General features: G+C 49.9%; 1 protein-coding gene across 7 annotated transcripts in view; it reads left to right on the top strand.

Annotated features, from left to right (window-relative positions):
* UBR3 (ubiquitin protein ligase E3 component n-recognin 3) overlaps positions 1 to 22,257 on the top strand; it is a 2,077,978-nt gene that overhangs the window by 1,088,477 nt on the left and 967,244 nt on the right. For 4 of the 7 annotated variants that reach the window (XM_085645338.1, XM_085645337.1, XM_085645339.1 and 1 more), the window contains exon 22: positions 4,577 to 4,747. In XM_085645338.1, coding sequence (XP_085501464.1) covers positions 4,577 to 4,747 — 171 coding nt within the window. Of the gene's footprint in view, positions 1 to 4,576; positions 4,748 to 4,991; positions 5,025 to 22,257 lie in introns of all 7 variants that reach the window. The other 3 variants (XM_085645336.1, XM_085645334.1, XM_085645335.1) reach the window with 1 other exon arrangement.

Raw genomic sequence — 22,257 nt, 5'->3', positions numbered from 1 at the left:
ACAATGAATCGAAGAAACTGGAGCAGTTTGGGAAAAAGATTTTCACTTCTGCCAGTTTCGGGTTGCGGGCGGTGAATACTGCTTGCCTGTTGGGCCGCTATTAACATTCTGTGTGGGACACGGTGGCACAGGTGCTGCCTCAGTGCCCTGTGGAAGCTTGGGCAGTGCTCTCCCAGGCCATTACCGAGGGGAGAGATGCTGATAGATTCACTATCCGTTTTGGACTTGACACGGCCGATTCACTCGGCAGGGCACTTTCCACAACGGTGGCGCTCCGTCGTTACGCTTGGCTCAGAACAACTGGCTTCTCCGGGGATGTTCAGAACACTTTGTTGGACATGCCCTTTGATGGCACTCGCCTCTTTGGTGACCAGGCAGATAGCACCCTGGAACGCTTTAAGGACTCGGGCTACGGCCCAGTCCTTGGGTCTCGCCACCACGCGCACTCCCTCGGGGTCTGTTTTTTTCTCCTTTGGAGGTCGGGGTCGAGGCGCCCAATCGTCTTCCTTTCAGGCCTGCAGGCCTGCGCAGCCGCAGTGTCAGCGCAGCCTCGGAAGTGGGACCAGACGTGGTGGGTCCCGAGGACAGTGGGCAATCCACCACCGTTCCTGCCACCGCCGCCTCAAAACCTTCCTAGTCCGGTGTTTCAGTCCCACCAGACGCCAGTGGGTTTCAGGATTCGCCATCACCTCCCCCGCTGGCGCACCATCACTTCGGACAGGTGGGTTCTGCAGATAGTCCGAAGGGGCTACTCCCTCCCCTTAGAGTCTACCCCTCCAGCCATTCCACCTCCGTACCACTGCATGTCGGGGGATCTCTTGGCACTTCTCCAGCAGGAAGTTGCTGCCCTCTTGGCCAAGGGGGCCATCGAGCGCGTTCTGACGCCAGAAGTAGGTCGTGGTTGTTACTCCCACTACTTCGTGGTTCCAAAGAAGGACAAAGGTCTGCGCCCTATCTTAGACCGCCGGAACGTCAATCGCTTCCTCCGGTAGGAGAAGTTCAAGATGGTCGCGCTTGCTCAGGTCTTGTCTGCCCTAGACCCGCAAGACTGGCTGGTAGCGTTGGACTTGTAGGATGCTTCTTTTCATATCCCCATCCTGCCAGCCCACCGGCGTTACCTACGGTTCACGGTGGGCCACGAGCACTTTCAGTTCAGCGTGCTCCCCTTCGGCCTTACCAGCACCCCTCGGGTGTTCACGAAAGTGATGGTGGTGGTCGCAGCTCATCTGCATAGATCAGGGGTTTCAGTCTTCCCCTAACTCGACGACTGGTTGCTGAAGGCGGGTTCGCCCCAGGCAGTCGTTTCCCACCTCCTGCGCTTGCTGGGGTTTCCATCAACGTGCCGAAGTCGCACCTGTTTTCCTCTCAGAAGCTCCTCTTCATCTGAGCGGTTCTGGATATGGCGCAGTTTCGGGTTTATCCTCCGAACAACGAGTCCGGGACGTTCGGGCTAGCATTCCGATCTTTCGGCCCTGGTCCTGGGTTTCGGTCAGGAAGACCCTGAGGCTGCTGGGCCTCATGGCCTCCTGCATCCTGCTGATCTATCATGCCAGATGACATATGCGGGCTCTGCAGTGGGACCTGAAGTTCCAGTGGATGGAGCATCGGGGAAACCTGTCCGACTACATCCAGATCTTGGAGGGCACTGCACAGGACTTGCAGTGGTGGCTCACAAAGCAGCGTTGGGTCAGCGGCAGATCCCTCTCCCTTCACCAACCGGAGCACACAGTAGTGACGGACGCGTCCCTCCTGGGATGGGGCGGCCACATGGGAGAGGCGGAGTCCAAGCTCCATATCAACCTTTTGGAGCTCAGGGCGATCCTACTTGCACTGAAAGCATTTCTTCCCTCTGTCAAGGGGAGATTGGTGCAGGTGTTCAGACAACACCACCGCCATGTGGTACTGCAACAAGCAGGGCGGGGTGGGGTCGTGGACCATATGTCAGGAGGCTCTAAGTCTCTGAACGTGGCTGGAACGTCCAGGCATTTCCTTGGTGGTTCAACACCTGGCAGGTACCCTGAACGCCAGGGCGGACAAACTCAGCCACAGGTGCATGTCGGATCACGAATGGCCTTGTGCCACCTTCACTCAGGTGGCACAAGGTCTCTTTCAGCAGTGGGGAGAACCTTGGTTAGATCTATTTGCCACCAAAGAGAACGCGCAATGTCAGCAGTTCTGCGTGTTGGAGTTTCCAAGGCGGCACTCGCTCGGAGACGCTTTTCGTCGCGAGTGGAGTTGTGGTCTATTGTACGCCTTTCCGCCTATACCACTTCTGCCCAGAGTGCTGAAGCAGATCAGACGGTACCGGGCCCAAGTCATTCTTGTGGCACCGGACTGGGCTCGAAGAGTTTGGTATCCAGAGCTACTCAGTATGAGCGTGGATCCCCCGATCCGATTGCCTCTTCGGAAGGATCGCCTTTCGCAGCAACAGGAGACGGTCCTCCACCCGAACCTGTCCAGCCTCCACCTCCTTGCTTGAAGATTGAGCGGCGACAGCGGATTCCATTTGACTTGCCTTCTGAAGTCTGTAATGTGATTCTGGCAGCCAGGCGTTCCTCCACTAAAATGGTATATGCCTGTCGGTGGAAAGAATTTGTGGCACGGTGCACAGCAAAAGCTGTAGATCCTCTTTCTGAGGTCCTATTGTTTCTTCTTTCTTTGGCCCAGCAGGGCTCACTATCAAGGGCTACCTTTCTGCTCTTTCAGCTTTTCTTAGGCTACCTGATCAGCCCTCTCTTTTCAAGTCCCCAGTTGCCAATAGATTTCTCAAAGGCTTTACTCACCTTTTCCCTCCTATTCCTTTTGTGATGCCTCAATGGGACTTGAACCTGGTTCTCTCATACTTGATGTGCGCTCAATTTGAGCCTCTTCATAACCGTCCTTTGCGGTTATTGACTTTGAAAACTGTCTTCCTGGTGGCCATCACCTCCGCTCGGCAGGTGAGTGAGCTCCAGGCTCTTTCCTGTAAACCTGCTTTCCTGGTGATTCATCCGGACAAGGCTGTGCTTCGACCGCGTCCCTCCTTTCTACCAAAGTAGTCTCTGCCTTTCATCTCGGGCAAACTGTCACTCTACCCACTTTCTTTCCGCCTCCGCACCCTTCAAGGGAAGAGGAGAGGCTCCTCCGTCTGGACCCAAAACGTGCGCTTTCGTTCTATCTCAACCGCACACAACAGTTTCGGGTGGATGACCAGCTCTTTGTTGGCTATGTGGGTGCCAAGAAAGGTCTTGCTGTGCACAAGTGGAATATCTCCCGATGGGTTGTCTTGTGCATTAAAACCTGTTACTCTCTGGCTAAAAACGGTTGGGCTGCGCACCCATTCTCCCAGGGTGACAGCTGCTACTACAGCATTGGGACGCGGTGTCCCCATGCAAGACATCTGTCAGGCGGCCACTTGGGCCTCGTTGCATACTTTCACAAAGCACTATTGCCTTGACAGTCAGGCCCGGAGAGACGGCTTCGGTTCTCCCTGACTTTCTGGTGTAATCTCACTTCGCAGACCCACCACCGGGGTTGGTATTGCTTGGGTATGTATTTTAAGGTAAGGAATCTATCCCTAACGTGTCTCTCTCAGATGCCCAAGTTACTTGTGTAACGATATATCTGGAAGAGACATTAGTTAGTGATATATTCCTTACCGCCCGCCCATCCTCCCCGTTCTGCGAACTGTTCTCTAGGGTTCAGGTCATCCCTTTTAGGGCCCTAGTTCTATTGCACCAGTAGTCGGTCTCTGGCATGGCTCTGCGCTCCTGGCGCGGGAACGTTATGTACAGAACTGGCGTCCGACGACGTCATCTCAGCGGCTACGACGCCACTGACGTACGCAGAGCCGCACGACGACGCCAACCGACGCGCAGGGGTACTGCTGACAAACTTTACAGATCCTGTCTGACGCCTGGGGATATTCTAAGGTAAGGAATCTATCACTAACTAATGTCTCCTACAGATATATCGTTACACAAGTAAGTAACTTGTGCTTTATTATGACGAAAATTTATGAAGAAATTGTCTGCAATGATACTGAAGAGCAAAATAATATAGTGGGTTGCAATAGATTAATATACACCATTAGTTTGTTGTGGTTAGGCTCCGTAGAGGATCAGTTAACCGATTTTGAAAAACTAAATGTGAATGAACGTATTAAAGTCCCTCATGCAATTAGTAAAAAAAAAAATACAATTTGTGATTGTGTATGCTTCTGAACTTGGTCTGAAGTTTCAGAGGAACGTTTGTTGGAAGATATAAATGCACTGCATCAGGGCAGGTTCATCTTCTGTACATCATTTCCTGTACAGATTGAACCTCTTGCCTGATCTAGTGACCTTTTACAAGCTTTAAGTGGATGCCAAGGATGATATTGCATTGCAGATGTCTTTTAGGCCTCTGTGTGGAAACGTGGTGACAGTTGACTACAAAAAATAACTACGGACACTGAAAACCCATGGTCACAAAGGCATTATGGCACATGTGTAAATACAAACTTATTTTAGCTGTTCTATATTATGATTTATTCTAGTGCAGGGAGGAATTACTTTTTTAATTTAAGTTTTCACAATATTTGAAATGTTTGTTTTAGGAGTGTGTCTTGCAAGAACGGAGCCATGACAGTTGGTTTCCTGGTAGCAACCTACTCTGCAACATGCGGCATCTTATCAACTTTGTAAGAGTGAGGGTGCCAGAAACTGCCCCAGAAGTGAAGAGAGAGCCACACGCAAGTACAAGCACAGAAAGCCTTGCTTCTGCACAAGTAAGATATTTACCATTTTAACATATGAAGTGGCGTGGCATGGCATCAAGTGTTGATTCATTACTTTTAGATTGTGGATACTTACATGAATGCAGGGTTTGTGTTAATGTCTTTTTATTACCTTTGTAATGTAAATTTAGAATAAAGTGTCATAGATTGTTGAAGTTAACTTATTCATAAGTCATTTTTAGTTGGCTACTGTTTTCTTGTCATTCACTATTATTTTTATCCCCCTCCATGTTAGAACCCAAGACGTTCTACAGTTCTGCAGCGAGAGGTAGATTTGTGTGATGTGTGTATGCTTAACTACCATTAGATCTAGCACAGTGACAAGTAGGATGAAATTAACAAGAAATTAAACCAATTGTTAAACATTTTTACTGTGATTTGCATTCACCTTGACGTTTTCCACGTCTGTACAGTTGGTACAGTAATGGAAAATGTATGAGTGCTGTGACCCCCAGTTGAGTTATATTTCCGCTCTGAGAAGTGCTTTTGATAATCAGTAATTATCTTTATTGATCTGTTGAGCCACAAGATTGATTAAAATGAGTCAGCATGTTACAAAGCTTGCATCCGATTGGCCTTTCTCCCCAAATATTGAGGTCTCATTTTGCTGAATTTACTTGTTGCCATAGGACTAGTATAGTGCTATTAAATGCCATAAAAATGATTGTTGCATGGATGCATGCTTGGTGCTGAGTTTTAAGTGTTTAAGGACTCCTATTTAGAATTGTGTCCACTGCTATCAGTTGGTTTAGAGACACTGCGTTGCGACTTCTACAACCCATCGACATTACTAATTAGGCAGCCACTGATGTTTCTATCCTTTCCCCAAGCATGCATTTAATTACTACTGAAACATCTCAAACAAAAGGTGTATCTATAACGTTTACAATAGGCCTCAGAGTTCATTGAACAAACCTGATTTAATATCTAGCAACTCCAAACCTAGTACATTGCTGAGCTGTTGGAAATAAAAAGGGCAAGAAAATTGCCCACTTTGAAAATAGTGTCATAACAAACCATCAGAAATGTTTGCAAGTGACTATGGCTATGGCATTCAAGGAGATTGGTGAACAGAGAGGGAATGAGCGGTTTTGAGCTTGAAGCCTGTCCTGCTGACTGAAGCTGTGCCATGGATGCTGATATTGCATTGGTAATTGGGTGAGGCAGCATTGAATTCTCAGCTGGGTCTGGTGGCTAGGTGCACTAATGTGTCCACTGCAGAGCCTCATGGTCACAGGTTCAAATCCCGGCAGGTCCAATCAGTATTTCATCCATTTGAGTACGATAGAATGAGTATCATTGTTTGGGAATTCCTTTGAAGATATTAGAGCTACGGCCAGGTCCTTGGGCCTTTCCATGGCCTTATGCCAACCCAGCCGGCCATACGCCTCTTTTGTGTCCATGGGAAGGGTTTCCAACCATGTCTTTACACTCCCAGCAACCCCGGTCAGCAGTCCTCACAATCTTTTTGTGGCCAAGTACGCAGTTCCCATAGACCAAGTGAGACAGCCAGCCAAAGGTCAAGCCAGTCAAACAATCCCACCACCCCGCCTCCTATCACCTCCAAACCCCTTTAGTATGCCCTTCATCCGTCATGGGTATCCAGTGGGGGGCAGGATATGCTATACCTGCACCACTGGAGGTTAATTATATCAGACTGTTGGGGTTGCATCTCCTCCAAAGAGGCTACTCCCTCCACCCATGCCACCTACTAAGGACAAACTGATGGAGGACCACCTCTCCTTGCTTTATCAGGAGATGTTAACTCTTTTGGCAAAGGAATCTGTAGAAAAGGTGCCAGCATCAGAAGTAGGTTGTTGTTGCTATTCTTGCTACTTTCTGCTGCCCAAGAAGGACGGAGGACTCTGCCCTATCTTAGACCTTTGCCTTCTCAATCTGTTCCTAAAAAATGAGAAATTCTACATGCTCCCACAAGTCCTGTCTGCACTAGAACCAGGAGACTGGATGGTTTTGCTATTCTTGCAGGACGCTTATGATCACATCCCTGTCCTGCTGTCCCAAAGGTACTACATCGGTTCCTAGTAGGCCAAGAGCACTTTAATTTTTCCATGCCCCCCTTCAGCCTTCCCAGCACCCCGTGGGGGGATTCACGAAAGTGATGGCAGTGTTTGCAATTCACTCGCGGAGGTCAGGGATTCCAGTCTTTTTTTTTTTTTTTTTTTTACATTTTATTTGTTTTCTCATAACATACATAACTATCTTTGGCATTGCTTACAATGAGGATCATTCCACAAGTACCTGTAGCTTTATTCAACACTTGGTACAGCATTACATCAATATATGCATATCTTACTTCATTCCTCCAAATCAGTGCTCTATCAAGAACTTCAACATGACCCACCCCTTTCCCAGTCATTCCCCCAATTTCCTCAGTCACTAAGTTCTGAGTCTGAGTTCTCCTTAGGGGGTTCGCAGATACCCCCTCGGTACCTGTTCCATCCCCCCCATATCTGAGTCCATTTTTTGGGGCATCCTCTGTGTACATATACTGCCTTTTCAGCAATCATGGCGGTATCCATGTCTCTACACCACTGGGGGAGGGTAGGGGGCTGTCTAGATCCCCATCTCTGTGCTATATTTCGCTTCACCATCATCCTGCCTATTGTGACCCATGTTTGCATCGCACGGTAAAGATCCGTGGGTTCCCATATGTTAAGGAGACACCTCCTGGGCTCTGGGAGAGTCGTGATTTTTGTTACCTGAGAAAGTGTACGCATTACCGCCCTCCAGTATTGGACAACTATGGGACACATCCATAGGGTGTGAAAAAGAGTCCCCTCCTGTCCGCACTGTCGAAGACATAGTGGTGAGTCTGTCCGCTTGAGTTTGTATAGGAGAGTTCGGGTATAATACGTGCGTTGCAGTATTTTCAGCTGTATCAGTTTGAGTTTTGATGGTATCGCTACCTCCCTGGGGACGAAAGGCCCTCCTGCCACTCCGCTTCGTCGAGGTCTCCTATTTCTGTCTCCCACTGAAATTTAAGGACTATTAGGGGGTCCGGCTGCTATTTATGATTTTCCGATATGTCTGAGAAATGGCTCTTTTGTTGAGATGGTCTGTAAGGAGTCTATCCTTCAATGGTGAGGACTCCGCCAGTCGTGTGCCCGGTGCGATCACTTGCATAAGCGCATGCCTGATTTGTGTGTAACGGAACTGTTCGGTGTCTGCCATGTCATAAGCAGTCTGCAGTTGGGCAAAGGGAAGTACCTCTCCCCTCCTCCAGAGGTCTCCGACTCGCGAGATCCCTATCAGATCCCACTGCCGGAATCCTTTAGTATTACGTAACATACCCAGTCTTTTTGTGTCCCATAATGGCATAGCCTGCGTTATCTTCCCCTCCCATCCCAACGTCCTCTGCGCCTCAACCCAAATTTGTATAGTGTGTGCCGTCGGGCCCGTGAGGTTGTGCCTCTTACTCTTGTTATACAATGCCCCCATGACTCCACCCTCGCCCAGCAACTGTCGATCCATACGGTACGCTGGGTCGTCCCCAGATGCGTGAAGCCATTGGTTTACAACTACAAGTTGTGAGGCCCAATAGTATATTTTTATGTTAGGTAGGGCGATGCCTCCATCATAGCAGCTTTTTGTTAATTTATGAAGTGCTATTCGCGGTGTCTTTCCCTCCCATAATAGACTGGTCACTTCGGCGTTTATCGCTGTAAAGTATGTGTGGGAGACCGGGAAAGGCGTGTTTTGTAGTGCGTACAAGAATCGGGGGAGCGCCATCATTTCGAAGAGGGCCGATCTGCCCAGCAGCGTCCGTGGCAAGGAATGCCAATGCTTGACGTCGCAACGGAGCCGTATTAGGGGCTGTGTGAGATTTTCTTTGATAAATTGCGTCCTGTCAGTTGTGACATATATCCCCAGATATTTGAACCCTTCCTCTGCTATCTGTATCACACATCCCCTTGGAAGCCGCGGTGGGGGGCCCTGGAGTACATAGTACATAGAGGTGCGATTTCGCCCAGTTAATAGTATATCCAGAAGCTCGTCCGTACGATGCACATATGTCCAAGAGACAGTTGATTGAGCGCGCCGGGGACGCTAAGTATAGCAGGATACCATCTGCATATAGGGATATGCGGTCTTCCCATCCCCTTGCCCATTTCAGGCCACGGATAACCTGATCTTGTCGTATCCAGGCCGCCAAGGGTTCCAGTACCAGTGCAAAAAGAAGTGGTGAGAGGGGGCATCCCTGCCTTGTTCCCCTCCCCAGCGGGAAGGTGGTCTATATGTGACCGTTTACTACGACCTGCGCTAGTGGGCGTGTGTAAAGCAGTTTGATCCAGGCACACAACTTGGGACTGAATCCCACATGTTGAAGGACTGCAAAAAGGAAGGGCCACTCCACCAGATCAAACGCCATTTTAGCATCTAACGATAGGATGACGGCCTCCTCCTCTATAGTGGATTGGCGTGCAAGGACACTGTGTAGACGCCGTAGGTTAAGGGCGGTATTGCGATTAGGCATAAATCTGGATTGGTCCGGCTGTATTATTGTGGCTAGATATGTCTGCAGCCTCGTCGCCAACACTTTTGCCAAAATCTTTGCTTCAGCATTGATCAAGGAGATCGGTCTGTAGGATGCGCATTCGTGCGGAGGTTTATGGGGTTTATGGATGGCCACTACAGTGGCTAGTCTTTGGTCTCTTGGTAGGATCCCCTTTCCTAAACATCGGTGTACATAATTAATAAATGGGGCACAATCTGCGTCGCTGCTTTTTTACATAGCTCCACTGGTATTCCATTTGGTCCCAGTGCTTTCCCTGTGTGCTATTGCAGATGTCAGCTCCTCGGGAGCCAGATCTTTTTCAAGGGCTGCCACCGCGGAAGGGGCCAGTTTGGGCATAGCTATATCTTTGAGAAAAGCTAAGTTGTCCTCTACGGTGTTTGTGGCTTCTGGGGTATATTTTTTCCGATAATGTACCGCAAATGCCTCCGCTATTTGCTGAGGTTCCGTCGTAGACGTGTCTTCATCCAATTGGATTTGTGCCACCCACCTATTGGCCCGCTCTTTTTGTTCTAGCCACGCTAATAATTTACCCGCTTTATCTCCTAATTCGTATATAGTGTGTCATGTTGCGGTGATTTTGCTTTTCGCCATTTCCCAGACATAGGACTTATATTCCTGTTGTGTCAGTTGCACCTGGTGTGTTGTGTTTTCGTCGACATGTAACGCATGCTCTGCTTCTGCCCGGGCTGTGTGAGATTTTCACACCCTCTGCTCCAGACTGTCAACCTCTTTTTTCTGGGTCTTTTTATGATCTGCTACCAGTGAGATAGCCTGCCCTCGAAGGACCGTTTTGTAGGCTTCCCACAATGTCGTCGGGGATGGGACTGTATTTTTGTTTTCCGCAAATATTGCTTCGTTGTGAGAAGAAGCCCTTTAGCAATTTTCGGAACTTTGAGGTAGCCGGGGGACAGCGGGAACATCCTACGTCTCTGAGGGGTAGAAGCTGTGTATGTGATTAGGACTGGGGAACGGTCAGAGATGCTTCTAGGGAGGTGTGTCACTGCCGTAACACCCATCACTCCAGTCGCCAGCGTGAAGATATAATCCAGTCTAGAAAGGCTATTGTGCACCCCGGAATGGAATGTATACTGTCGTTCTTTCGGCCATCTGAGTCTCCATACATCTACCAGTCCGAGAGCCTCCGTGAATTCTAATAGTTGAAGATGGGCAGAATTGGGGCCTCTAGGGGGCTGCCTATCTATGGATGCGTCCATTGTCGCATTAAAATCCCCCCCTATTATTAATTCTCCATGCGGAAGTGAGAGGAGGAATTCCCCCAACGCCCGGAAGGTGGTCTGGTGCAATGTAGGAGGGATGTATGCAGTCACTATGTTGTACACTTTCCCCTCCCATTGGCAGGTTATTGACGCAAGCATCCCTGGTCGTCTTTCCGGGAGTCAGTGATTATCAGTGGGAAACGCTTGTTTACCAGTATACCTACTCCACGTGACCCTGAGGTAAAGTCAGAGTGTACCATCATTTTAAAGCCCCACCTATCTAGAGCTCTACAAGCCGAGCATGTCAAATGTGATTCCTGGAGCAATGCCACTGCCGGACCCCTACGCTTGATGTATTGCAATACCAGCCCTCGTTTTATTCTATCGCCTAACCCATTCATGTTCCAGGACAGTACTGTGAATAGTGAGGTGGCCGTGCGGGGAGTCTGTATGTTCTTTTCTGTTTCAGCCATTGGGGTCTGAATTTGCGTCTTGTCTGTCATCTACTGCCGTGTAAAGCCCCAGGATGTACATCATACCTCGTATTGCAATGCTCTGAATGCCATTTGCTATTAATCTATATATCACAACAATACTACTAAATAAACCAATAGCAACCATTAGAAACTATACCCCCTCCCTGCCTGGCGGATTCAAAACTTCCCGCCACCCCAACTCAGCAGAGTGCTTAGTCCCCATAACTTTGTACTTGCGTAGGGGGAAAGAGTCACTTCGTGCCGTTCAGCCACCCCCGGAATATGCCGCAGTTTCGTGCAAAAAATCTGAGTCCAAAAGGCATGAGTCTCGTACAGTGCGATGTGCGCGGATGCACACGTCAGCCAGCCTTCAGCATCACCTACCTCCGTCGCCTGCGCAGTATCCGTGAATCAGTCTGCAGTGCGTATCTCATTCAGCTGTATGGCGTCGTCTATTTCCGGGCCAGTATCACCTGAGAGTTTCGATAGCTGTGTCCGCTGCGCATGCGCAGGACCTGCACGTCTTCCAGCCAGTCAGAGGCCTCTGCGGGTGTATTGAAGAACCACGTCTTCCCTTCCGCCTCTACATGCAGTTTTGCTGGGTAGAGCATTGCGTATTTCATGGCTGCGGAGTTCCTTTTTTATCTCCAAGAAAATCTCGACGTTGTTTAGTCACCGCAGCCGTGTAATCCGGGTATAGTGTTATTGAACAGTTGTCCACTCTCGGGGGCGGGGGCTTTTGGGGGGGGGGGGGGGGGGGAGTGCGTGCCTGTTGTAAGATGGCATCCCGGTCCCGAAAGTTCAATATTCTTGCCAGGATCGGCCGTGGGGGGGCTTCTGGTCGGGGCCTACCCCCGGGCACCCGATGCGCCCTTTCCACGGAAAAGAAGTTGGACAAACCACGAGGCTGAAGCTGGTCCATAATCAGTTTCTCCACGAATAGGTCTAGGGCCGGTCCCCTTACGCTTTCCGGCACGCCCACCAGGCGTATGTTATTCCTTCTGGACCGTCCCTCCTGATCTTCCATCTTGTCAATCAATTGTTTCTGCATCATTTCCAATGCATGTATCTGTTTTTTGAAGTCTGCTGTGTCTTTGGTAAGAGTCTCGGTGGTCATTTCCACCTCTTTAACTCGTGTGTTAATTTTTGAGATGTCCGCGCGGAGCAGCCCAACATCGGTCGAGATCGTTCCTATGGTTCCCTGCATTTGAGCCAGCGCGGCCATCACATCTTTGAGAGTGATCTCCGGTGGTGTTTCTGGTGAAGGATCCGGGCCCACAGCATCTTGCGGTGCCGGCGCCTCGGTGCGCCCTTTATGATATGCGTATTTGTCCAATTTGTTGTGCGTCATCGTGCGTTGCCCCCTGCTCCCCATCACATCCAGCGGGGGAGAGCGAGATCCTGCACACCAGGGGACTTCCCAATAAGGGGGGGAGCCAGCAGTCGCCGCCGCCTTCCACAAGGGTTTTTCTACGTGCGGCCTGTCGGTTTTACTGGTCCCTGACTAGCAGGTTTTGTGGGGTCCAGACCGCCTTAGCCTCTTCTTTTCGCTTTTCGCTGTTTGCGATGTAGCAAGCCTTCACCCGTCCGGCTCACCTAGTCTCAAACTTCTCCCCGTGATGCCTTCTGCTCATCCCACAAAACAGTCTTTTGGGGGGCCCCACATCTTCTTAAATGTAGCGAAGCTTCACCCGGCCGCCTCATACGGTCTTAAGCTGTCCCCCGTGTTACCTTTACTTGTCCCACACAACAATCTCGTGGGGGGGGGGGCCCTCACCTTCTTAAAGTTAGACAGAGCTGGATGGTGTCTTTTGCCTCCACACCGGATCTTGGGCCCCGGGATCACGCCCCAGCTGGGGATGTTATGTCTCCGGCGCTACCCCGGCTGTCCCGTCGCTGGCGGTGTTTATTAAAACCCAGGGGCCCCGGGGCATGTATCCACCAACACGATTTCTCACACCCTCGCACAGGGCGGTCCTCCAGGCAGCGGCCTCCAGATACGGAGCAGCGGGACCCGGGGAGCGTCCGGCTCGTCTCCCTCTAAGCAGCGTTTGCCCCTCGCGGGCTTTTCCAGCAACAGAGCCCACCACGATAGGCCCGCGCGTATCACGCTCCCCCCGGCACCACGGGGTCCTCCTCAACTCTTTGCCGCTTCTCTGGGGGGAGCCTCAGGACCCTTCTCTGTCCCTCCTCCGCAGCAGGCGCGAAGTCTAGGAGAGCGCAACACGCAGGCCACAGGGATCGGGCCGAGCGCACCTCCTACAAATCGAGGCCCCGGCCCGCCTGCCGCCGCGAGTCCCCAGTCACTCTATCTCCGTTCGTCCGGATGTAGGGCAGAGCTGTCACCATGTATCATCTATCGCCTCCGGGTCCCCATCTCCACATCGCCGCCAGATCTTACGTAGCGCCGCGGTCCGCACGAGAGTCCCACGCTTCCAAGCGCCTCCCTCATTATAGGTGAAATCGAGGCCCCGGCTTCCTCGCCACCACCAGGCCTCAGTCTGCAAGTACCGTTGCGCCGCACCCAGGTGCCCGTGCGGGGTCGGAGCTGCTCCCAATCGTTGCCGCGGCACTTCCAGATCGCCACCGCTGTGTCGCCTCTTAGTTTTGTGCCGGATTTATGTCAGGATTGTTCGGCGGGCGGGTTTCAGGCACGGAGCTCCCCTAGGCTGCGGCCATCTTCGTTGGCTGCTGGCCACGCCCCCCAGGGATTCCAGTCTTTATCTACCTCTGTGTTGGCTGTTGAAGGGGGGCTCACTCCAGACTGTTATCTCGCACCTCCAGACTACGGCAAACCTTCTGAAATCGATGGGGTTCACTATCAATGTGCCAAAGTCACACTTAACTCCCTCTCGCTGAGTCTCCCTTTCATCTTAGCTGCTCTGGACAATTTGCAGTTTCTGGCTTATCCTCCCAGGCACCGTGTCCAGGATAACACAGGTTTTAGCAATCAATGTTCTACTTGCGTGAGCTGCCAGTGTTAGAGTCTGTCACTCCGGTGCTTTGTCATATAATGTCATCAGCAGTTTGTGGAGTTATCTCTGCAAGCCAAGGTCCTCGGATATTTCGGTTGATGGCGACGAAGAGCTACTGGTCACCAATGCATCTCGTGTGTAGGGGTCCGATCATACTTCAGGGTGTGGAGATCCGAGGCTTGTAACTGCTTCCAGAGTGCCTTGTCTGTCCCGTCTCATTTTCTCTGGAATTGGCGCTGCGGTTCCTGTTTTCGCATTTCGCATTGTCCCTCGCCGTCCGCGTTGCCTGATTCTCCTGCCTGTTAGGTTGTCGCCATCTGGGTCTAAGGGCCTCGCGCCTGTCCACAGCCCGGACTCTTCCAGCCAGTCCCATGCTTCGGCAGGGGAGTCAAAGTAGCGGGTCCCTTCTTTCGTAACCACTCACAGCCGGGCCAGGAACAACGAGTATGGCAGTTCTAGGACTCTGAGCTGGCGCTTCACCGCTGTATAGTTAGTTCTACGGTGCTGCACAAGGGCGGTGTAGTCGGGGAAAAGCATAACTTGACTGCCGCTCACCTTGAGACCTTCCATCTTGCGCGTTTCACGGAGTACCCAGTCTCTGTCCCTGTATTTGAGCAATTTAAATACGAACTGTCTTGGCCTGGCTCCCGGTTGGGGTTTCTGTGCCGGCACGCGGTGGGCTCTTTCTACTGCAAACTGCATTGACCGTGTTCCCTGGGGTAGGAGATCGCGTAGCTAGCGCTCCATGTATTGCTCCCGGTTCCTTCCTTCCTCCCCCTCCGGCAGGCCCACCGCGTGAATGTTGTTGCGGCGGCAGCGTCCCTCCGCGTCTTCTGCTCTATCTTCCAGGGCATGAACGCAGTCTATCAGGTCTTGTAGTGCAGCTCCATGGTTTTGCGTGACAGGTTGGAGTTCCATTAGCGCTTGACCCTGAGACGTAACTTTCTCGGCCAATTTGCAGTGATCTGCATGGCGTAGCGTGAAGTCCGAGGTAACTTTAACTATCCGGGTTTCCAGGGAGGTCCTGGTGTGTTCTAGCGCGGCACCAATTCTCTCCACTGCTGCTAGTCCATTTTGGCCGCCAGGGCCGTGGTCGTCGGTTCCATCTCTCCTCCAGCACCCATGTGTAGGGGGTCCAAGCCGCCTGTTCACAGAGGTCCCTGTTGCATCTTGGCCCGCATCCGGCCCATCACTAGTTGCTGCGCCGTAGGCATTCGTGGCCAGTTACTGGAGAGGGCAAAGCATCAGTAGAGAGGTCACTGTAAAGGGTTCCGTACCCGCGTTAGTCACTCAGGAAATGCGATCAGACGGGGCCGCCAGTGACAGCCTCACCCCTTATCTCTGTCTATGCGCAGGGTCACGTGTACTGGCCTGTAGGGTCTAATTACTGCCTCCACTTCGATAGTCTGCCAGCAGGGTAGGTCTTCCGGATTCCCAGTGATGGTGGGGCGTCTGGTTACATCACTGCATGTGTAGGGGGCGCAAAGCCGTGAGTCTTCACTGCTGCAGGCCGATGGAAACACTACCGATACCCCCAAAGGCGGCGTTCTGTGCGGGTCTTGTCCCCACGGGCAGCGATGTCTGTCGTATATGAGAGTGGGGTCTGCAGCTTGTCCTCGCACTCAAAGTTGTCTGTTAGGTCAAGTAAGAGGCATAAGAAACGCAAGAATTCGAAGTATGCTTCGACTTCTGTCTGCCTGTCAGGCAATACGACGGAGGAGCCTCAGCGTTCTAGGCCTCGTTCTTCCAGACCTGGGTCGGCTCCATGCTCCCCTGCATTTCTGGGAGCCAGAGTGAACCTTGCCCAACTCCAAGAAAAATTTATGACGCATTGTGCCTCATATTTGGGCAGCATGACCCTATTGGTGCACCTACGGGCCCCAGAGGGAGCTCCATCGGATTCCGGCGCTGGCCAAGCCATTGCGACTATCCCCTGCAACAGCCCCATTCTGATTCCAGACAACCAGGAGCTGGTGCCATGTTGACTGATGTAGAAACCAGCACCGACAGAACCTCCATGTTGTAGGTCATTTCCTGAGCCCTATTCCGATGGGCTAGAAGTGGAAGAAGATTAGGAGGGGTCGCTGGACCCTTTGGAAGACCAGCCTGATTATGAAATGGACAAGTGTGAGGAGTTGGGTGAGGCCAGTGGACTGGACACCTCTCCAGATTATGGCATGCTTTCTCCCCTTACCGTGGCTATAGAGGAGGGAGCATCATTTGCTATGGTGCTGCGAAAGGTGACTGAGGCCCTGGACCTCCAGCTACCTTTGGTGGCGATCTTGACAGAGGTCTTGCAGCCAGGTGTCTCCTCTTTCGAACCCTTGCTACCCTTCTTTAAAGAGGCCCTTACAGATGTCCTACTGGGTAGCTGGTCCAAATCCAGCACAGGGGCTCCTGTGAATGGGATGAACGCCCGCTGCCACCGCCCTGCTCCAGACGACTCAACCTTCCTCACCACCAACCCTACTCCAGAGAGCTTGGTGGCCCAATCCTCTACCTCCCATTGCATGTTCCCTTCCACTCCCCTAGACGGAATCCAAGAGACTGGATAGTTGGTATAAGACATGTTTTTCTTCCACCAGCCTTGCATTGCTGTTTGTGAACACCACATGCTTATTGGACCGTTATTCCCACTCCCTGTGGGAAACGGTTGCACAAGTGCTGCCACAGGTCCCAGAGGAGGCCCGGGTCATCCTGTCCCAGTGGTATCCAATGGGAGAGATGCAGAAAAGTTTGCCATCCGTTGTGGTTTCAACACGACCTACTCACTGGGCAGAGTGATTTAATCGACTGTGGCTGTTCGACACCACGCCTGGTTGAGGACTTCTGGCTTATTGGGGGATGTCCAGGCCTCTGTCATGGACATGCCCTTTGATGTCACCCGTCTCTTTTGAGACAAGGCTGTCCTGGTGCTTGAGTGCTTTAAGGACTCATGGGCTACAGCCGAGTCCAAAGGCCTCTTAGTGATCACTTTGCACCAGCCTGTCTTTTGCCCTTTTCCTGGCTACGGAAGGGGCTTTCGGACACGTCAGCCGTATCCCAGCCACAAGACCGTGCAGGTTCAGTAACCTCAGCACAGCAGAGGGCGCAGTTTGTTCCAACCCCGTGGGTCGGGTGGCCAGAGGCCGGGTCAAGTTCCCCCCTCCCCCGCCTCCACATAGCCTCTGCCTCCAAACCCTTCTAGTCGTGCCCTTCACGATCCTGTTTGGCCAGTTGGTGGTAGGATCCGCCATCACCTTCACTGCCGACTTGATACCACATCGGACAGGTGGGTCCTCCAGATAGTCCGGAGGGGCTACTCCCTCCCCTACGTGTCTACTCCTCCCTCCATACCTCCATCTTATGACCGGCTGATGGAGGATCATCTTATTTGGTTCAAGAGGAAGTCATGACTCCCTTGGCCAAGGGAGCCTTAAAGATGGATCCAGCACCAGAAGTAGGCTTTGGTTGTTAATCCCACTACTTTCTGGTCCTGAAAAAGGACAAGGGCCTTCGTCCTATCCTAGATCTACGAGCCCTCAACTACTTCCTCTAAAAGGAAAAGTTAAAGATGCTCACTCTAGCTCCGGTTCTGTCTGCCCTGGACCCAGGAGACTGGATGGTAGCATTGGACTTTCAGGACCCCTATTTCCACATTCCCGTCCTGCCTGCCCATCGGCACTACCTGCGGTTTACGGTAGGCCACAAGCATTTTGAGTTCACCGTGATCCCCTTTAGCCTTACCAGTGCCCCTCGGGTGTTCACCTAGGTGATGGCAGTGGTTGCAGCTCATCTGCGCAGATCAGGGGTGCCAGTATTCCCCTTTCTCGACGACTGGCTGCTGAAGGCGAGCTCGCCCCAGGCTGTCATCTCCCATCTCCATACTACTGTGGACCTCCTGCATTCGCTGGGGTTCACTACCAACATGCACAAGTCACACCTGACTCCCTCTCAGACACTCCACTTAATCGGAGCCGTTCTAGATACAGTGCAGTTCCAGGCTAATCCTCCGGAACGGCGAGTCCAGGATATTTAGGCTACGATACTGATTTTTCAGCTTCTGTCCTGGATTTCGATGAGAAGGACTCTGAGGCTGCTGGGCCTCAAGACCTCTGGCATCCTCCTAGCGACACATGCCAGACGGCATATGCGGGCTCTGCAGTAGGACCTGCAGTTCCAGCGGGCGCAGCATCAGGGGAATCACTCCAACATGGTCCAGATCTCGAAGGGAACTGCACAGGATTTGCAGTTGTTGCTGACAAGCAGCGTTTGGCTCACAGGCAGAACCCTCTCCCTTCCCCTATCAGATCACACATTAGTGACAGCTGCATCACTCCTGGGAAGGGGTGGTCACCTGGGAGAGGTGGAGATCAGAGGACTCTGGTCTCTGACGGAATCCGGACTCCACATCAACCTGCTGAAACTTCCAGCGATTTGTTTCCATTGAAAGCCTATCTTCCTTCATCAAAGGGAGGCTAGTACAAGTGTACACAGACAACACCACCACCATGTGGTTCTGCAACAAGCAGGGTGGGGTGGGGTTGTGGTCCCTTTTGTCAAGAGGCTCTGCGTCTCTGGACTTGGCTGGAACATCAGGGTATATCCCTGGTGGTTAAACTATTTATTGTTGTGTTATAGGTATCTAGGGGCCTAGCACATTAAGGGTCATCAAATGTCAACCCTTACTTGATTAGTTGCACGTGCATTTGCCATGCCTGGACCCCCTGTTTCCGTCCTGAAGAATGCCACAGACTTGCACGAGCCATCATACAGAAATATGTTTATGGTGTGTGTGTGGTGATGGGGTACTAATTCCCCTTATCCTCAGATTGGTTTTTTAATAACATGTCATCCCTCCTGTGAATGTAAAGGTCAGTTTGGGATTCCAAATGGGTTTTTAATCTTTATATTTCACAGGTCTGTTCTTAGGTAGAAGTGCCTCCCTAACTTCAGGTGTAGGCCCAGTCTCCATCAAACCGGGTTTTTCGAGAGCGTGGGGAGTTGACACCTGGTGGTGTGTAACAGCGTCAGATTGGTAACGCGGGCACTCTGGTAATGCCCGAGGGGCTGGTATCTGAATTCCAGCTGTGGGCTGCTATTTTTTTTGCAGCCTGGGGGGAGATTTGTTTGATGCCGCCAGTGGCCCAGTGGGTGCCTGAGTGGTCTTTCTGAAGGCAGATGGGCATCTATTACCTCTCGTTTATCAACGGGCAGAGGTGTCACTCCCTTTCTCTTGCTGGGCTGGCCCATTAATAGATGCATATTGAGCGAGGGCAGGGGGCCTGAGCAAAAGTGGACTCACTTGTTTTCAGGTGTGCTTCACCAGTGTAAACGAATCTGTGCATTTTGTTTGACCCCCCCCCAGCCCCCCCCTCCCCCAACCGAAATGTCACCAAAACAGTGTTTTGGGGAAAATCAATATGCCTGGGCAGATTTTTAATCCCAATCCAACCCTGGTGTGTGAGGACATATGGTCATATTTTTGTGTATGTCTAGAAGTAGATTGTTATAAGGTGGAGTGCTGGCTAATATATAAGGAAAAAAAATAATCTTTGGTTTGTTGTGTTAAGAAATATTTACACAAATGTTCCTGATGATGGAAACGGACATCCACCCACCACCCTTGCTGTTGCAGTTGGAGTTCACAATGAAACTTCCATGCCATGTCAGACAGCTTGCCGTTATGGCCTTTCTGTTGGTTAAGAGGAAAGTGGCCTGTGTGTGGAGCAGCATCCGAGCCCCTACGATTAAAACATGGCTGTCGGACCTACTGTAATGAGCAGTTGGAAACACATTATTCTACAGACTCCCTGGCCGGCAAGCCTAAGGTTATCTGGGCCTCAGCATATGGGCTTCGCTCTAAACATACCTAATGAATCCCATTTTACCCACTATGATACCACAAGGTTTACGTCTCCAGGATGTTGAGGGTACGACAGTGTAACGGCGTTGATGTCAATATAAATAATTCTGGTATTTCTTTGAGTGTATTGTGTGGCGGGCTGTTGGAGCTTTGATTACAGCTGTGTGTCTGGCACAGCTCTTTCACTTTTCTTGTGAGCGATGGCCGGGCATTGTATTTCCCTGCTTACCTATTGTTATTCGCCATTACTAGGACACTTGCCGTGTGTTGTTTCCGGAAACATTGCTCTTTATGTAAGTTTGACTTGCGTACCTATTCTACAGATTGAATTCTGTTTTTATATACCAATACCTAATACAAACTTAAAGGATGCCATCGAGCGGTACATTGTGCTGTTAGCCCTCTGCATACATGACCACATGTTTGACTGCACAACTGTAAGATTCAGTGTTTGATCTTTCACTGAAGGAGTAGTTCTACTTTTAGACAGTTTACCACCAAGGTAAGTAAGATAATTTAGACATATCCTTCCAATTGCTTGTTATTTGTTGGAAAGAAACTGCTAACAACAAATCTATGATTTGCACTTGTGACTGACACATATTCCAGTCAGGAGATAAACTACCCAGAAAAATTTTATTTGGTGAAAGAGGGGCTGATGTTTGAAAAATAGTGTTGATCTGAGTCCAAACTTGAGTACTGATGGACATTAAAAAAGTAAATGTTTTAAGTCTGCATGCTCAAGGGAGCACATCCAACAGATGTCAGGAATTTCACCATGCATGTTGTGTAGGGTCATTGGTGTTAATAAGAGCCTATTATAAATGAAGAAAAGAGTTTGTGTGGTGTAAGCTGCTCTAGAGGATTTCCTAATTTTTGTCCAAATCTTATTCCATAGGGTAAAGGGCCAGTTTGTGTCAAGATCAGCTTCCCAAGAAAGTTCTATGCTTGTTGTGTCTCTATTGGTGGAGGAATGTGTCAAGTAGGAGTAGGTTCTGAAGGCTTTAGGATTTTTGCGAGGATAGTTATACCATGTAGATTCGTTCGGAGAGGAGAGGGGGGGGTCAGAGATTGAAAATGAGAATGTGCTTCTAGTATTGCAGTTCTCAATATTGAAAACTTGTATTGAAAAGTGGGGGGAAGTTGGAAGAGAGAACTTGCCGCTGAAAATGTGAGTAAAGTGTCATGATTAAATAGTTGGTGTTGGCTTATTCCTCCAAGCTTTCCGGTAAATAGGTTTATTTTTAATGAGTTTGAATTTATTGTGCCAAATGGAGGCGAAAAAGGTGTTTGGATCACTTGGAATAGGCGTGAAGAGTAGTGTTTAATAGCTTACATGAGTATTTGATAACTGGTGTAGATATCGTTTGTGGTTTACGAGTGAAAAAATAATATTCTTGAAATGAGAAGTGTGAAAGAAATGATTTCTCAAGGTCCACCCACAGCTGGTAGTCTAATGAAGGATCAGAAACCCACAAAGATCATTGTCTTAATAGGACTGCTTTATGATTTTTGGGGAAGTCGGGGAAATTTACACCTCCTTCGTATTTTGGGCGTGACAATTTTAGTAGCGATATTCTAGATTTTTTCCTATTCCATAAGAAGGATGAAATAATAGAGGTAATCTTGTGGAATGATTTAGGTGGTATAGATACTGGTATTTTGGATATGATGTAAAGTATGATAGGGGCCAACATCATTTTGATTGTGTCTACGCGACCCCACCGGAACAGGTAAAGGGGATGCCATTGTGTTGTAAGTGCAGTTAATTTATCTAAACATCTGTCAAAATTCAAGGACATTTATGTTTAGATACATGGGGTAAACCATAAGCCAAGGTATTTGATATACTGGGGGATCCATGTAAAATTGGAGAAGGAAAGGTCTTCTTTAAAAGTGTATTTGGTCAGAGGCAGTATTTTGCATTTCTCGTCGTTTAGTTTATAACCAGATACCTTCTTATAAGAATCAACCTCTGTAAAAAGAAATGCTGGAAAGTGTGGAATGTGGTTGAGACAGGAACAGTAATAAATTGTCAGCATAAGTTGCTAGTTTGAACGGTTGAGTATTAAATGTATATCCTGTTATATCTTGGTTTTGTCGTATTCTGGACAAGAAAGGTCATCAGATTCTTAAGGGTCCAAGTTTAGTAGGTGGTCTGTAGATTTTTGGATGGTTGAAAGATAATGAGATTCGTCTGTATCTGAAGGAGCATTCTCTGGTGTGAATATTGTTTTGTAGAATTGTAAAAACTCATGTAGAATTTCGTAGTCCTAATGTTTTGATGGTTGAGTTGCATCAATAATGGTTCAATTTGAAGTTTGATCTTTTTAATCTTGAGGTAATTGGCTAATATCTTGCCTGTTTTGTGTTGGCCAGCATACCATTTTGCAATGGTTTTCAGTAGATATAGAGAGGCATTCTCTGTAGAATCCTTATTAAACTGAATCT

Source organism: Triturus cristatus, chromosome 3_1 (assembly GCF_964204655.1).
Source record: "Triturus cristatus chromosome 3_1, aTriCri1.1, whole genome shotgun sequence".
NCBI classification, from domain to species: Eukaryota; Metazoa; Chordata; class Amphibia; order Caudata; family Salamandridae; genus Triturus; species Triturus cristatus.
The sequence above is the reverse complement of the archived record's forward strand: the minus strand, read 5'-3'. Positions and strand labels throughout refer to the sequence as shown.